The 18,837-nt window shown below is 41.8% G+C and overlaps 1 protein-coding gene and 1 pseudogene across 1 annotated transcript; one reads left to right on the top strand and one right to left on the bottom strand.

The window, feature by feature from the left end:
* Positions 1-11,406: 11,406 nt before the first annotated feature.
* On the bottom strand, positions 11,407-11,554 carry LOC129719338 (5.8S ribosomal RNA; annotated as a pseudogene).
* Positions 11,555-16,737: 5,183 nt separating this feature from the next.
* Positions 16,738-18,603, top strand: LOC129717040 (uncharacterized). The gene has a single exon (XM_055666885.1). It carries the CDS (start codon positions 16,738-16,740, stop codon positions 18,601-18,603), a length of 1,866 nt encoding a protein of 621 aa, XP_055522860.1.
* Positions 18,604-18,837: the final 234 nt, after the last annotated feature.

Raw genomic sequence — 18,837 nt, 5'->3', positions numbered from 1 at the left:
ACTATGACGCCCCCGCCCGCGTAAGTCAGGAAAAGGGCATCTTGTCCTAGGACTAGTTCCCCCCCATCTGATCCTTCTCTGCCTGATTCCCACCAGGCAATGGACGCGGAACGTACTGGAAGGCCTGCCAGGTTTTACGGGACGGAGACCCCTGCACCGGGTACCATCTCGCCGTTTCAAGCCGCTGTCACGCGACTTTACTAAGGGAGCTCGATGCAGGTGCCAGCCCTTGGTCGTGGTTCCTTAGCGTATCCGACTCGAATCCGTTTCGTTCGCTGCCAGTTGCCATAATTGGGACCTTACTGGCGTCGGCCCCAATGGACGGGGGAGTGCATTTGGTTGATGGGAGCGGCACTACTCGCTCCGTCAGAGATGCTTCCGGGTAATTGTGGCATTTACGAGGAGTCGACGGCCCAGTGTCCGACCCTCACCACCCCTAAGCAATCTCCCGCTGCTGGTCCAGGGCTGTTAGGTACTGTCAGCGGTCGCCCTCATATAACGTGACCTCGGCGGTCGCCACGCGCCGACCCGTGGTGGCATGCAGCTCTGCAGTCTAAGAGGATCGAAACATACACCTTTCTGCAACTCGCAACTCCCAGCCTGTAAACCTATCGTTTGTAGGGGGTCTCAGGTATCGAAATCATATATTGATGCTTAGCAGCGCCACCGACATTCCAGTATCCCAGACACTAGTCGTATGGCGCCGCGCAAGGGCTCTGTCTGACGAGAGCAGCAATAAGATGCCAACGTGGTAATCACACTAGCAGATCTTGTAGGTTTCTAGGCCACATGATCAACGACCACCTATAGGAGGCACTGTCAGCTCAGTTTGGTTACGTCCTTAGAGGCGTTCAGGCATAATCCAACGAACGTAGTGTTATACCATAGTCCGGTCGAACTAGTATTGTGCCATTGGTTCGCACCTGTGGTTCCTCTCGTACTGCACAGGATTTCCGTTAAGACAGCGGCTACGCATACATTAGTAGGGTAAAACTAACCTGTCTCACGACGGTCTAAACCCAGCTCACATTCCCTTGAAAGGGTGAACAATCCTACGCTTTGTGAATTTTGCTTCACAATGATGGGAAGAGCCGACATCGAAGGATCAAAAAGCCACGTCGCTATGAACGCTTGGCGGCCATAAGCCAGTTATCCCTGTGGTAACTTTTCTGACACCTCTTGCTAAAACCTCTTTAAACCAAAAGGATCGTGAGGCCTAGCTTTCGCTGTCTCAATATGTACTGAACATCGAGATCAAGCCAGCTTTTGTCCTTATGTTCAGCATGTGGTTTCTGTCCTCACTGAGCTGACCTTTGAACACCTCCGTTATTGTTTTGGAGATGTACCGCCCCAGTCAAACTCCGCACCTGGCACTGTCCATGACTTGGAATATTCAGATTTCTTACTGTCATTTGCGTACTGTATGAAAGTTGAGCTGCGGCCTTACCGCTCATGAGCAGGGTTCTACTACCGGGAACCGACACACCGCCATACGCAGCAACAAAGCCACGCACGCCAGATGCCGAGCCCGTTTCGAATCTCCCGCTAGGACATGGAACGGCAAGGCTCGACAGGCTCCGTCTTCTACATTATAGCCAGGAATGAAGACATGACTGAACGCTGAACAGGAAACCTTATACCGAGAGGTAGTAATAACCCCACTAAGCACACCGGTATCTTTTACATCAACTGAGTGGACGCGTCCGCTAGAGGTGCGCTCGTCGTGTTCGCGCAACAACATCAACCAAGAATGTTATCGTACGTACCCATTTATAGTTTGAGAATAGGTTAAGATAATTTCGAACCTTGGGCCTCAAATCATTCGCTTTACCAGATAAGAATAGGATCCGAAACGTTGCGTGCTCCAGCTATCCTGGGGGAAACTTCGGAGGGAACCAACTACTAGATGGTTCGATTGGTCATTCGCCCCTATGCCCAATTCTGACAATCGATTTGCACGTCAGAACTGCTTCGGTCTTCCATCAGGGTTTCCCCTGACTTCAACCTGATCAGGCATAGTTCACCATCTTTCGGGTCACATCCTGCACACTCGCGGTATGTTATGGCACGGTGGCGGGAAGGCGCGTGCGAACACGTGTCTCCCGCCAACTGCATGCCGTTTATAACACCCGGGGATGGAGGGACGAGCAGGTGAGGAGTTATGTTTTTTACGCCTTTGGTTGTTCATAAAAACACCAGCGCACCCGGGAGGGGCACGCGGCTCACCATTGGCTTGCGCGCAAGATAGACTTCTTGGTCCGTGTTTCAAGACGGGTCCTGAAGGTACCTGTCATGTAATTAAAATAAACCCACTAATAACTTTCCCTTTCCTAATAAACGATCCCATAAATTAAATAACAAATCCTGAAAATAAACAATTTTCCATTTCCTAAGTTTATGAGTCTATAACTCAAAACTTTATAACCGTCCCAAACACTTATCCAAATATTCAGTTTCATTACGTAAACATCTTCCCATAGTCAGATTTCCCTGATACCAAACCAACATTCCAATGAATCCATTCCCACAATCGAAATCGATTGTTCTTAGTATCAATTTCCATAGACGCAATCCTCATCACTTTAAGCCACGGCAATAAACCCAAGTGCACTTCGCATGCACTGTCCAAAATCCATAATTTCCCACAGAAGTGTTTATTGCCTACGCATGCACTAATTATATTTCGAACCGTAACCAATATCCACTAACCGTCATGATCATTCTTTTAGATTCCGCTTTGATCAATTTCGTTCGTCACCGATCCACTTGTACGATCGATGACGCTACCTATCTCTGTCGCGCGGGCATGTTTATATGGAGCGACACGCGACCGATGTTTGTTTTGTTTTGGTATGCGTAGTCCGACTGGCTGCGCATAGCCGGTTCCAATAAGTATGCGTTTAGACTCCTCCCATCAGTGTAACTAGATTAAGAATTTTTGTACTCCGATTAAAAAGCTAAAGAATAAAATAAACAGAGATGTTTCGACCAGGAAAGGAAAAGGTCATAACTCTTTTAATCCTTCAATCTTAGATGGCGACCGGACTTAGCGAACCGGGATAAAAATTTTAGAAGTTAAAATTGTGATGGGCGCGAAACATAGAACTCAATGAATAATAGTGAGAAATCACCGATGGTTGTGAAATAACTGCTTACAAAACTGGACTTAGCGAACCGAAATAAAAATTTTAGAAGTTAAAATAGTGATGGGCGCGAGATATTGGATTCGATGAATAATAGTGAAGAATTTTAGCGAAACAATCGAAAAAACTTCAGTGAAACATAGCGAAACAATTGAAGAAATTCAGTAAAACGTAGTGAAACAATCGAAGAACTTCAGTGAAACATAGCGAAACAATTGAAGAAATTCAGTAAAACGTAGTGAAACAATCGAAGAATTTCAGTGAAACATAGCGAACCAATTGAAGAAATTCAGTAAAACGTAGCGAAACAATCGAAGAATTTCAGTGAAACACATACGTACGTTAAAAAAAAAAAAACTATAGTGAAATGTTAAATTTTTTTTTTTTGAACAAAAATAAATCATAATAAAACCAACATGGGTAAAACCTATTCTAAAGTGGAAACATCCTACAACGGGGACCCACAAGTAAAAATAATTAATAATCAAGAGTTACACAGCGAAGCGCTGCAATCTCACGAAGTTTTAATATGGTCAGTCTCACTGATTAATATAATACAACTAATAATAACTGCATACGAACTCTTAAACAAACGAATAAATAGACGTGCAGTTAAGATAGCCAAAAGCTTAAATGACATAAATGCCTAAAGAAAATATTAAAACTTAACAAAAAAAAAAACAATTTGAGTGAAAATGACGAAACATATTATGGACGACTTCGAAGAGTGAGTGGAATACTTCCAAATGTGGGAGCGGGCGATAAAGGAAATCACCCCATTTGTCCAGAAAAGATACGCGAAATGTGGGGAACGAGAAATCGAAATATTACTCACCTTCAAAGTTAGAGGAAAGCTGGAATTCAAACTTACTAGGTTTGAAAGAGGGATAGAAGTCGCAGAGGACCTTACACAGGAATTCATCAAGACGTGGAAGATGCTAAACCTACCAAACTAAACATAGTTAAGATAAGTACAACCAATACAAAAAATATATACATGTTCTATTAAATGTAACAATATATTATAATTATATTTCTTTTATAAATCAAAATCAACGAACTATCTAAATTTCATAAACCAATACCAATATAGTAGTAATATAGTACAAGAGTACTAATAAACAAATGACTGAAGTTATACTATTATGAGTGACGACGAGTTATGGACGATTAAAGAAACTAGACGTTTACAGGAACTGAACCTTTATTGTAGGAAGGCTGTTAACACTAAGCTTTCTAAAGAAACCATACACAAAAAGCTAAAATTGTTAAACGAGCTTAACGAAGTTCTTGAGAACGCTACGTTAGGTTTAATAACTTATACAAAGTATAAGAAAATTTTAGGAAATACAAAACTAATACTACATAGAAAACTACAAACAAATCAAAATTTAACAAGTGACTTACCAATAATGTCGACGACACCTGAACCAACGTTTGATGTCAAACAGGCGACATCCATCGTGCAGCCCTATGACGGCAATGCAGATGGACTAGCGGCATTTATTGACTCTCTTGAACTATTGCAAGAGATGATTCCTAAGAGCCAAACTGAAATGGCTATAAAATTCATTAAGACACGGATTTCGGGTAAAGCGCGAAATGCTTTACCAGAAACAATTAACACAATAAACGACATTGCCAGAGTAGTTAAAGCAAAGTGTAAAGACACTACTACTCCTGACAACATCGTTTCAAAATTAAATGCTACTAAGCATCGAGGCGATGTAAATAAATTCTGCACAGAAATTGAAACTCTGTGTGAAAAGTTACACAACACATATCTTTCACAAAACATACCAGCAGATGTTGCTAATAAAATGACAACAAAAGCTGGTGTTCACGCTTTAATTGAAGGCATTCAAAATAATGATACTAAGATTATTTTGAAAGCTGGAACTTTCACTTCAATAAATGAAGCGATAATAAAGGTAAACGAGAACGACAAAGTGGTCGCTCCGAATAGTATATTCATAGCCAAAAATAATCAGAATAATAACAGAAATTATGATAACAATAACTCTACTAATTACCAAAGAAATTTTAGGAACAGAGGAAGAGGAACCGGTTATATCATAAACAGAAACCAAAGACGTTTCAATACAGAACCTAGGAATAATTTCAATAGAAACTATCCTACCAACAGGAACATGTGGCAGAATAACATGCGAAATTCACAAAATTATAATAACAACAATAATTTCAACAATAATAATTTTAATCATAATTCTCGAAACCAACAAAATTTTAGAAATAGAATGATGTTAGCGAGTGCTCTACAAAATATAGCACCTAATGGAGGGCAACAAAACCAAAATGCCTTGGTACCAATAAATTTACCAGTAAGAGTACCAATGCAAACGCCGATATCACAAGCGGCACAAAATCTAAATAATAATTTAGAGCAGCATTTTTTAGATCAAATGTATTAACAATAAATATGACTGCATCAAACTTTATAAGAGTTGGAGTGCAGATGGCAGAAAGAGTCTGCACCTTTTTAATAGATTCCGGTGCAGATATATCGATTTTTAAATTAAACATGGTTACTCGAAACCAACCAGTTAATTCGAGATGTACAATAAAGTTAACAGGTATAACCGAAGGAGAAATTGAAACTTTGGCAACTACCGAAACAATTTTGAATTTTGGAAATGGCATACAGACTAAACATATTTTTCATTTAGTAAAAGAAGATTTTCCAATTTTTACAGACGGAATTTTAGGAAGAGATTTTCTAGTAACATACAAATGCAATATTGACTATGAATATTGGCTGTTAAACTTTAATATTAACCACATGCCAATTTCAATACCAATTCAAGACACGGTAGATGAAACATATATGATACCAAAAAGATGCGAAATAATTAAATACATGAATCATTTCAAAATTACAGAGGATATGGTAGTTTTCGCACAAGAACTCAGCCCGGGAGTTTTCTGTGGGAATGCTATTATTTCTCCAAATAACCCATTAATTAAAATCATGAACACAACAAATCAACCAAAATACATACGGAAAATGGAAATCAGACCCGTTATGAAACCTTTGAAAGAATTTAATATCATAAAAAAGGAAACACAAATTTTGAAAAATATAAGGCATACCGAAATATTAAAAGACATCGATATAGCTAATGTACCAATTTATGCTAGAGAAAAACTGAAAAAATTAATTGCGAAATACGAAGATATTTTTTGCTTGAAAGATGAACCGCTCTCAGTAAACAATTTTTACACTCAAAGTATTAACACTAGCGATAAAGTTCCAGTGTACATACCAAATTATAAAATGATACACTCTCAAGGTGAAGAAATTGAGAGACAAGTGAGAAAGATGTTAAGCGAGAAAGTTATTGAACCATCATTGTCACCATTTAATAACCCAATATTATTAGTACCAAAAAAATCAACAGATGATAACAAAAAATGGCGTTTAGTAGTTGATTTTCGACAATTGAACAAAAAAGTTTTAGCAGATAAATTTCCACTGCCAAGAATTGATACAATTTTAGATCAACTGGGCAGAGCAAAATTTTTTACGACATTAGATTTAATGTCAGGTTTTCATCAAATACCTTTAGATGAAAATTCCAGAAAACGTACAGCTTTTTCAACCCAATCTGGACACTATCAGTTTACAAGACTACCGTTTGGTTTAAACATTAGCCCAAACAGTTTTCAAAGAATGATGACAATCGCACTAGCTGGACTTACACCAGAAAATGCTTTTGTGTACATTGATGATATAATTGTAGTAGGATGTTCGATACAGCATCACTTGACCAACCTTGAAATAGTTTTTAACAGGTTAAGAAAATATAATTTAAAATTAAATTTAGAAAAATGTAAATTTTTTCACACCGAAGTAACTTACCTAGGACACATGATAACAGATAAAGGCATATTGCCTGATAGTTCAAAGTACGAGACCATTAAAAATTATCCGTTACCACAAAACGCAGATGATGTTAGACGTTTCGTAGCGTTTTGCAACTATTACAGAAAATTTGTACCAAATTTTGCAACCATAGCTTTTCCATTAAACCAGCTATTGAAAAAGAGACAGCAATTTTTATGGTCTGATGATTGCCAAAGAGCATTTGAACAGCTTAAGAGATATTTAATATCTCCAAAAATTTTACAATACCCAGATTTTTCAAAACCTTTTATATTAACGACAGACGCCTCCGATGTAAGATCCGGAGCAGTCTTGTCACAAAACTTTAATGGCAACGATTTACCCATTGCCTTCGCAAGTAAGAGCTTCACGCCGGGTGAACGCAATAAATCAACAATATTAAAAGAATTGACTGCTATTCATTGGGCAGTTAATTATTTTAAACCTTATTTATTTGGAAAAAAATTTACCATCAGAACAGATCATAGACCATTGGTTTTTCTGTTCAATATGAGGAATCCAACATCTAAGTTAACTAGAATGAGATTGGATTTAGAAGAGTTTGATTTCACAATTGAGTACATAAAAGGTAAAGCCAATGTAACTGCTGATGCGTTATCACGTATATATATTACCTCTGATGAGTTAAAATCATCAAGCACCTTTGTTGTTAATACAAGATCTATGACTAAAAATAAGGAACTTAATTTAAAAACGACAAACGACAATGACAAGATAGACAAAAAAACTGACAACGGTAGCAAGACTGATCACCTAGCTATCTATACAACAGACAACCCGACTGAAACGAAACAATTAATTAAACTTAAGGTGACGTTAGAAAATAATTATGTTATATTTACAATTTTTAAAAGCGCACAATACACGCGAGTGAAACAACTGATAAGTCAGTTTGCAATTTACAGAACTCAAAATCAATTCTTAGAAATTGCATTATTGAAATTATATGAAGAATTGAGAAATATGAATATTACGAAAATTGCGCTATGTAGTCAAGACATGCTACTTAAATGGGTACCCACAGAATTATTGAAGAAAATCGCGAATGAGAAATTAAAAGATTTACAAATTATAATATACAATTCACCAAAGTTCATTAGTGAACCAGGTGAAATACAAAAAATCATAAAAAATTTTCACGTGTTACCAACAAGTGGACATGTTGGACAGCACAGACTATATTTAAAATTAAGAGAAATCTATGTTTGGAAAAATATGAAACAAACAATAATAAATTTTATTAAGAATTGCGAAGCATGCAAAAGAAAAAAAGTGTATAAACACACCAAAGAAAAAATGGTAGTTACTACAACACCATCAGAACCTTTTGAAGTGATAGCTATCGATACGGTAGGACCACTTACCAAATCGAACCAAAATAATAGATACATTGTATCTATACAATGTGAATTAACCAAATATGTAGTACTGATACCAGTTCCAACAAAGGAGGCTAACGTAATAGCAAAATCCTTAGTTGAAAATTTCATTTTAATCTACGGAAAATTTTTAGAGCTAAAATCCGACCAAGGCACGGAATATAAAAATGAAGTGCTAGAAGAAATTTGTAAATTACTACAAGTTAAACAAACTTTTTCCACAGCTTATCACCCTCAGACAATAGGTTCTCTTGAAAGGAATCATAGATGTTTAAACGAATACCTACGATCCTTCATTTCCGAGCACCAATCTGATTGGGATGATTGGATACATTTTTATGCTTTTAACTACAATACAACACCCCATAGTAATCATGGATATACACCATATGAATTAGTTTTCGGAACAAAAGCAAAATTACCACAAGAACAATACACTGACAAAATCGACCCAGTCTACAACTTCGACTTATACAATAAAGAATTACAATACAAACTTCAAAAATCAAATCAAATTGCTAGACAAAAACTTATACAAGACAAAACCAATAGAGTAGAAAATTCAAATTTGCACACAAACCCAATTAACATTAAATTCAATGACCTAGTTTATATCACCAATGAAAACAGGAAAAAACTAGACTCATTTTATACAGGCCCATATAGAGTCATAAATATTGAAGAACCAAATTGCATAATAGAACATATACATTCTAAAAATAAAATTCAGACTCACAAAAATAGACTAATCAAAGCATAATTACAAGATCAAATTTTTCTTTTATTTTCAAATATTATATCAAATGTATTTACCAAATTTTATATATACATTTACAAATAACATTCTTAAAGACTTTATGATTATATGTACAAAAAAAAAGAGAATTTTCATATTTACATTTATATTATATTTTTCATTTTATATCAAATTATAACATATTTTCTGACCCACCGAGCCTAACTTTCAAAAAACAAAAAAACATATTAAGAAATCAAAAAATCATTGCCAAGAAAGTAGGTAAAGTGTTCGGAGCTTCTCTCCGAATGCTGTGAAATTCGGTTAGACTACATTTAAGGAAAAAAAAATGTAATATCCATTAGCTTTTGTAAGGGAGTTTAAACACGATGTATTTCTTATCTTTTAACCCCTTGGATGATCAACTTTATTACATAAAGTTTGATCACTAAAAGGAGGGTGATGTCATGTAATTAAAATAAACCCACTAATCACTTTCCCTTTCCTAATTAACGATCCCATAAATTAAATAACAAATCCTGAAAATAAACAATTTTCCATTTCCTAAGTTTATGAGTCTATAACTCAAAACTTTATAACCGTCCCAAACACTTATCCAAATATTCAGTTTCATTACGTAAACATCTTCCCATAGTCAGATTTCCCTGATACCAAACCAACATTCCAATGAATCCATTCCCACAATCGAAATCGATTGTTCTTAGTATCAATTTCCATAGACGCAATCCTCATCACTTTAAGCCACGGCAATAAACCCAAGTGCACTTCGCATGCACTGTCCAAAATCCATAATTTCCCACAGAAGTGTTTATTGCCTACGCATGCACTAATTATATTTCGAACCGTAACCAATATCCACTAACCGTCATGATCATTCTTTTAGATTCCGCTTTGATCAATTTCGTTCGTCACCGATCCACTTGTACGATCGATGACGCTACCTATCTCTGTCGCGCGGGCATGTTTATATGGAGCGACACGCGACCGATGTTTGTTTTGTTTTGGTATGCGTAGTCCGACTGGCTGCGCATAGCCGGTTCCAATAAGTATGCGTTTAGACTCCTCCCATCAGTGTAACTAGATTAAGAATTTTTGTACTCCGATTAAAAAGCTAAAGAATAAAATAAACAGAGATGTTTCGACCAGGAAAGGAAAAGGTCATAACTCTTTTAATCCTTCAATCTTAGATACCTCGATTTGCTCATTGCCGATCGACAGTCCGCCATAACCAAAAACCGGAGTGTGTATGCATGAAAGCATGCAGGACGGTGTTATTGGAGTATGCAAGAAGGCATACAGGACGGTGTCACGCGTAGGGTCCATCACGTGTCTGACTGCACACCACGTGCGTTAGGCTCCGGCTTGCGACGTAGGCCTTCAGAACTGTACGTCGCTACGGTGGAACTAACAACCAGCACCTAGGGGCAACCTGTCGGACCCGATTTGCTGCCACGGGGGCTACAAGCTGTTTGTAATGGATCGCAATGTCCCCTTGTGGTAGGAGATAAATGCCCCGGGGCGAACCGCCCAGCCACAGGTGAATATCTCCGCCTCGGATAATCGAGTTCACTGGGCTTGAGCCCTAGGCAGTTTCACGTACTTTTTGACTCTCTATTCAGAGTGCTTTTCAACTTTCCCTCACGGTACTTGCTCGCTATCGGTCTCGTGGTTATATTTAGCTTTAGAAGGAGTTTACCTCCCACTTGGTGCTGCACCATCGAGCAACACGACTCCATGGAAAAATTTTCCAACATCAGCGCCGTTCTACGGGCCTATCACCCTCTATGGGAGTAAAAGCCACGTTCAAGTTGAACTTGAATCGGGACTGATTATGATTATGGCAGATGACAAAATTTCCAGTACACGGAACCAGGCAGACACCGCACCGGGTATCGCCTCTACGCTCCACCCGTTTCGCTCGCAGCTACTCGGGGAATGATTGTTAGTTTCTTTTCCTCCCCTTATTAATATGCTTAAATTCAGGGGGTAGTCACACATTATTTGAGGCCTACTTATAGATTATTTGCCGTACTGTACTACCTAGACGCAGCAACCGGCACGTTGCCACACTTGGGTAACGGTTGTACATATCGGCATTGTGGGCGAGCACAATGATCTTCAATGTTTTACCACCAATGAAGGTAGGAAAACATCACTACGCATACGTGCGGAGGGTACACGTATAGTTGAATCGATAAATATAGGCACTCAAAAATGTGTACATCATACTGGGTGTATAATATGCAATATGCGTTCAACTAGTCGGTGTTCACGTCCAGTTCACATTCTGATGCGCATTTAGCTGCGGTCTTCATCGATCTACGAGCCGAGTGATCCCCTGCCTAGGGTTTTTTTCGCAAAATATCAACAATAGCACAAAACATATCAAAACATAAAAAAAAATGCGCACTTTGCCTCCGGCTCGCACCACTAGTCTGAAACGGATTTCGCATGGGACCACTACCATACGCCAAGAGAATAACGATGGCCCGTACCACCCGTGCGCACAAGCAGGCAAGCAAGCGCACGATGACAGTAGTAAAGAGCAAAACACTCAATGGCAGGACGTGATTGTTTCTACGCGACGCGCACGGGAAGCGCACGCGCAGTGGACCCACGTACTTGAGTCCTATGGCCAGTCGATTCGCACGATATGCATCAGTAATGATCCTTCCGCAGGTTCACCTACGAAAACCTTGTTACGACTTTTACTTCCTCTAAATCGTCAAGTTCGGTCAACTTCAGCGAGTCAAATGCAATCCGCGAGGGACCAACAAATGTTCACTTCCAGAGACCTCACTAAATAATCCATCGGTAGTAGCGACGGGCGGTGTGTACATAGGGCAGGGACGTAATCAACGCTAGCTAATGACCAGCACTTACTGGGAATTCCAGGTTCATATGGACCGTTTCAATCCATAATCCCGACTAAATGAGCATTTCAGTGATTTCCCGTCCCTTTCGGGATAGGGTACACGCTGCTGCTCACATTGTAGCGCGCGTGCAGCCCAGAACATCTAAGGGCATCACGGACCTGTTATCGCTCAATCTCATTTTGCTGAACACAAAGCGTCCCATTAAGTAGAAGTCAACCTCGAGAAGTTGACGTATTATCAGGTCACACTACACCGTCGGTTGAAAGCACCGATGACCTCACAGATCAGACCGACCGGAAGACCGACCACCACCGCGAAACCGGGTCCAACCGAACGGGATCGTCATGTGACTACTGACAACGTTCTATTTAATTGATTGAGTCACGTTCGTTACCGGAATTAACCAGACAAATCACTCCACGAACTAAAAACGGCCATGCACCACTACCCTTATCTTTGAGAAAGAGCTTCTAATCTGTCTTACCTCAATAAGTTCGGACCTGGTGAGTTTTCCCCTGTTGAGTCAAATTAAGCCGCAGGCTCCACTCCTGGTGGTGCCCTTCCGTCAATTCCTTTAAGTTTCAACTTTGCAACCATACTTCCCCCGGAGCCTGATTTTGGTTTCCCGGAAGCTACTGAGAGCACCAAAATGTAGCGTCTCCCAATTGCTAATTGGCATAGTTTACGGTTAGAACTAGGGCGGTATCTAATCGCCTTCGATCCTCTAACTTTCGTTCTTAATTAATGAAAGCATCCATGGCAAATGCTTTTGCTTTAGCTAATCCTACGACGGTCTACGAATTTCATCTCTCGCGCCGTAATACTGATGCCCCCAACTACTTCTGTTAATCATTACCTCTTGATCTGTATCACAAACCAACGAATATTGAGACCGAGGTCATATTCCATTATTCCATGCAAGACTATTCACGGCCATAGTAGTAGCCTGCTTTGAGCACTCTAATTTGTTCAAGGTAAGGCAGCTGGGCTTGTGGGAAACGCCAACACCCGATGAAAGGCATCAGACGCCACTGAACGGCGGGCGAACGCGATGCACGCGTAAACGCACACCGGCCTGCAAATGCACCGCACACCCAGTCTTATAGTCGCAGCAATCCAGTGACCTACGATCATTATCCGATGTAGCACCCGTGTTGGACAAGAATAAACTTTGAACGTTTTAACCGCAACAATTTTAATATACGCTAGTGGAGCTGGAATTACCGCGGCTGCTGGCCCAGACTTGCCCTTCACTTGATCCTTGTTGAAGGATTTATGCTCAACTCTTTCCAATCATAAGACATCATACAAGAGCCTTATATTGTTATTTCTCGTCACCACCCCCCCGAGCCGGGATTGGGTAATTTACGCGCCTGCTGCCTTCCTTGGATGTGGTAGCCATTTCTCAGGCTCCCTCTCCGGAATCGAACCCTGATTCCCCGTTACCCGTTGCAACCATGGTAGTCCTCTATACTACCATCAATAGTTGATAGGGTAGATATTTGAAAGATCTGTCGTCGGTGCTAGACCATACGATCAACAAAATTATCCGGATTTCAACTCAACACGTCACGTAGGACGATTGGTTTGACTAATAATTGCGCAGGTTCCGCGAGGTCCCTGCATTATGCATGTATTAGCTCTAGATTTTCCACAGTTATCCAAGTAACTAGTTCAATGATCTTGTAAATTATAGCTGTTATACTGAGGCTTATGCCGTTTCACATTAAATGTGTTCGTACTTAGACAAGCATGGCTTAACTTTTGAGACAAGCGTATATTACTGGTAGGATCAACCAGAATTCATTTAACTCGCTCACAAACGCTTTGACGTGCCCTGATCGATTGCGGCGTCTTTGCAACGCACGCGCTCTCCCAATAGATGTGTCCCTCAAGCGGGCCTTGTGTGCGCATATTACTCATGTGTGTGTATAGTGGTCCCCGTGGTTCTGTGGTTAGCGATGTCGGTCGGCTAGCTCTCCCACACGGTTGTGATATCGGGTTCGATTCCCGATCGAGTCGAGGATCTTTTCGAGCTGGAAATTTTCTCGACTCAGCACTGGGGCACGGTGTATCGTTGTACTTATTCTACAACATGCAAAATGTGCCGAAAACAATATCGATAACGAATTCTCTTGACTAATCTAGTTGATCGAGACCGCATTAGCCCCCAGGCTAGCGTGCGATATTATTGTTTATTGTGTATATCGCTCCGTACAACCTCACCGCAATGCTTTTCCATCGTATCGTTCAACCTCTTTCGCATTCCATCCGATATACGTGGAATGCGGACATCAGCGAAAACCAAACGCAGTCTATCCGTTCTCGTATATCGGAAGCATAACACTAGTCAAAAGATTCCCTCTTTGCGCGCTTACCACACACATTTGTGGGTCGGCATTCTCGGTTGGGGTCATAATACATGCTACTGCCGCTACATTTGTAACGTGGTAGCCGTATAACATTCATGCACTTCCCTCTCGAGTGTACAGTGCCCATACGCTGCACTACCATGCACACATATGTATACAGCCCGCCGCAGCGAGCATCAAGTACGCCAAATCTAAGCATCGCCACTTGTACCTTAAGGCCGGTGTAAAGTACCACACTTCGCCCTTCGAGATGGTAGACGCTTGGGTGTGAGGCTCGCCCGCCCATAAACCAAGCTAATCTGACCGTCATACAACGTATAGGACCAGTACGTTGCTGCGCAGGCAGGCATCAGGCACACCAACCGTCAGCCTGCCCACTTGTACTTACACAAGGCCGGTGTAAAGTACCATACTTCGCCCTGCGAGACGATAGACGCCTAGGTGTATGGCTCGCCACCCATAATCTTAGCTAATCTACTGGCCATGCAGTGTACGACACCGGTTCCCCGGTTACCGAACCCGCGTGGTGCCGTGGTGGTAGCGTAAGAAGCTTCACAAGGTTAGCTGCGATGCTACTTGACTGCTCGATGTCAGTAAGGCGTACTTTTTCGATATCAACCTTAGTGTTGGGGCTTGCCAATCTGCTGGCTAGGATTCGGAGGATTTTCTTCCGTATACGGAGACACGGCCCAGAAAGGCTTCAGACTGGTCTTTCACACCAGCGGTTCAAACACCACGGAATAATATGGCCTTCTTCCCGTCAAATTCAGATTGGCGATATCAAGTAAAAAGAAACGCACAGGCCTTGTAGAGTGCAAAAATTTGATCCGTCTTCTTTTGGGGTTTATTCGGTACTGTCCTTACATTCTATCATTTATAATCTATCACCTATCTATCGATCTTCGTGTGACAACGCGTTCATACTCTCGTTCTCTTATCAGTCCGATGTGGCATCACTAGTTGTCTGTTCAGTTGAGTATGTTTACGTCGATTATTTATATCGTTTTTTTGTAGTGTTTCCACACTTTTCGGTTATCGCACACCTATCGAACTCTTCTTTGTTCTCCTGTTTGTACTGAGCAAGTGAAGTATTGTGCGGAAAATCGCCTCAAAGTGCTTAATTCAATGAAACTTTTGACGTGCTAAGTGCAGTGTTTTTGTGTTTGTAACCAGCTTGCTTTGCTGCACTGTTGTCCTGCTCGATTTTTTTCTCAACAGCGCCATCTCTCCGTCAAATCAACAATAAGCCTATCCACAAACCCTCCGTTTGAACCATCACAACATACTGCGAAGACAATCTATTCCAAGACTGTCCACATTACCGATAAAATACAGCCTAGTAGTGGGTGTTGGAACTTCATATATAGCATATATTAGCTATGGCTAAAACGTGTGCAAAATGCTCCGATGCTATTTCGGGCATCGATTTTGTTACCTGTCGTGGTTATTGCGAGGCGACATTTCACATGAGTACCTGTGCTGGCGTGTCACGCGCGCTGCTAGGGTACTTTACTTCGCACAAAAAAAAATCTCTTCTGGATGTGTGACAATTGTGCCGAGTTGTTCGAGAATTCCCATTTTCGTATGCTGTCATCTAATGCTGGTCCATTGCCACAGCTGAACTCGCTAACTAACGCGATCTGTGAACTACGCGGCGAAATAAAACAACTACACACGAAACCGGCTGCCCAATTTTCGCCGTCTCTACGGAATCGTTGGCCAGCAGTAGATCAACACAGGCCCTTCAAGCGACCTCGAGAATCAGATGCAGCCCCACGATCTTCGGACAACTGCACTGCTGGTAGTAAGCGGACTCTGGATAACTTCGTCGTAGCACCCGTTACCAATAACACTGACGAAAAATTCTGGTTGTACATATCTAGGATTCGACCTGATTTCTCTACGAAATCTATGTCAACTATAGCGAAAGCCTATCTCGAGACCGACAACGACCCCGTTGTTGTCAAACTTGTTCCGAAGGACAGGGATATTAGCACGCTTACGTTCGTGTCTTTCAAAATTGGAGTTGATCCATCCCTAAAGGCCAAGGCACTAGATCCAGAAACCTGGCCGGAGGGTACTCTCTTTCGCGAATTCGAGGATTATAAGGCACAAAAATTTCGCGTACCGCTGAAAACCAAAAAATCAACGACACCGCTATTGCTATCCCAGGCTTCGTCTCCAGTAACGCCCATGATGGGATTGAGCTAAACCCGGAATACCCCCTCGCAGCTACACAACCATGCCACAGTGACCGATCCACCATCTTCGAGCTAGCGACTTATATGGCTATACCGGGACGCACGCAACAAGGTTTAAAGGGAGTCCCCTCTGACTCTGTCTCGGTTCTACCATCTTCGAGAATCGATAATCTCTCCGATCTTCGTCAATGTTCCCGCCAACAGAGCCGTCCCGGTACTGAGTTCAGAGCATTAGAGGGGGTCTTCCAGCCTGTTATCTCAAGCAAGTATCCGACTCAGACGCGTTTCGATTGCTCTTTGCTCCCCGACACCTTTTTAAATTTCAGCGTCGATAACGAGGCCTCCAATATTGGAATGCAGCTGCAACCGGGACGCAATGTGGAAAGCAATATGGAAGCCCCCGGTTCCTCTGCCCCAGTCGCGCTTATTGCAGCCAGCGCTCACCACAGTCGTCTCGGTCCTGAGGGCAGATGTGGATCGGGGGTCTTCCATCCTGCTTCAGCAGGCAAGTATAATTACAACTCGTCTCAATCGATGCCTGATACCGCTTCGCATTTCAGCTGCGTTTCCGGCACTTCGATAACACGACCAACAAGCAGCCTGCTTTCTAGCCGCCACCAAGAGGTCACCGTGTACTACCAAAATGTCGGCGGTATGAACAGCGTTGTTGATGATTTCCGCGTTGCCGTCTCGGATCTTTGCTACGATATCATAGTTCTTACGGAGACTTGGCTGGATTCCCGCACACTTTCTCGTCAGGTGTTTGGAAATGACTACGAGGTTTTCCGTTGTGATAGGAGCTCCGATAATAGTCGCAAATCTACTGGTGGTGGCGTTCTCGTGGCTGTTAATTCCAAGTTCGAAGCCAAAATTTTAGTGGATGCTGCCTCTTTGAGCCTGGAACAAGTTTGGACAGCGATCAAACTGGGCGATCGTAAGTTGTTTCTCTGCGCTCTGTACATACCTCCGGATCGAGTACATGAGCGTGAATTGATTGTTGCTCATTGTCAATCAGTCTTCTCAGTGTTGGAAACTGCAAAAACAACAGACGAAGTTATGGTGTTCGGCGATTTCAATCTTCCCCGGATTTCATGGAGAGAATTTCGAGACGGGTTTTTCTTTCCGGACTTGGATCATTCGAGCATCCATCCTATCGCAGCTTTACTTCTGGATTGCTATAGCTCAGCCACACTCACTCAAATTTACCATATCACCAACCTGAACAACCGCATTCTAGACCTCTGCTTTGTGAGCGCCCAGGACACGGCCCCATATTTATGCGAAGCCCCTGCTCCATTGGTTAAAATAGTCCCCCACCACCCACCATTATTCGTGACTATAAACGCCGAATCGAAACGCGACCTTGACACTGCATCTGCTACCGTATCTTACGACTTCCGCAAGGCTGATCACCAGAAAATCGCTGAGTTTTTCTCCGAGCTCGACTGGAACTCTATTTTTGACTCCGTCGATGCCGATGTCGCCGCTCAAACTTTCTCCAACGTATTGGCCTACGCCATCGATCGATACGTCCCAAAGAAGTGCCAGCATCCTGCTCCCCGACAGCCGTGGCAAACAAGAGAACTTCGGCAGTTGAAATCCCAGAAGAGAGCTGCCTTGAAAAAATTTACTAAGCACCGTACACTGTCCCTAAAACGTCATTACGTGAGAATCAACCACACCTACAAAAGTGTTGCGAAACGATGCTTTCTCCGATATCATCAAGATTTACAGAGAAAGCTCAAGGCTCGTCCCAAGCAGTTTTGGCGGTTCGTCAATCAACAACGACATGAAGGTGGTATACCCTCTTCTATGACATTCAACGGTAAGGAAGCAACCACCCCGCAGGACATCTGTCAGCTTTTCTCCGAAAAATTTGCCAGCGTGTTTACTGACGAGACACTGACGAACGTGCCGCCAGTAATACCCCACAGTCCGGTCAAACTTTGAACACTTTTCATTTAGACGCGACAATGATTTCTAGAGCCTGCTGCAAACTCAAAGCTTCATTAAATCCAGGTCCTGACGGGATTCCGTCGACGTTTCTTAAAACACAGATTGATAACCTAATATCTCCGCTTCTGCATGTTTTCCAGCTATCTGTCGCTTTCGGCGTCTTCCCGTCCTGCTGGAAATCGGCGTACATGTTTCCAGTACACAAGAAGGGAAACAAAAACGATGTGA

This window comes from Wyeomyia smithii, chromosome 1, assembly GCF_029784165.1.
Source record: "Wyeomyia smithii strain HCP4-BCI-WySm-NY-G18 chromosome 1, ASM2978416v1, whole genome shotgun sequence".
Classification (NCBI taxonomy): Eukaryota; Metazoa; Arthropoda; class Insecta; order Diptera; family Culicidae; genus Wyeomyia; species Wyeomyia smithii.
Note: the sequence above shows the minus strand (reverse complement) of the source record. Positions and strands in the feature narration are given on the sequence as shown.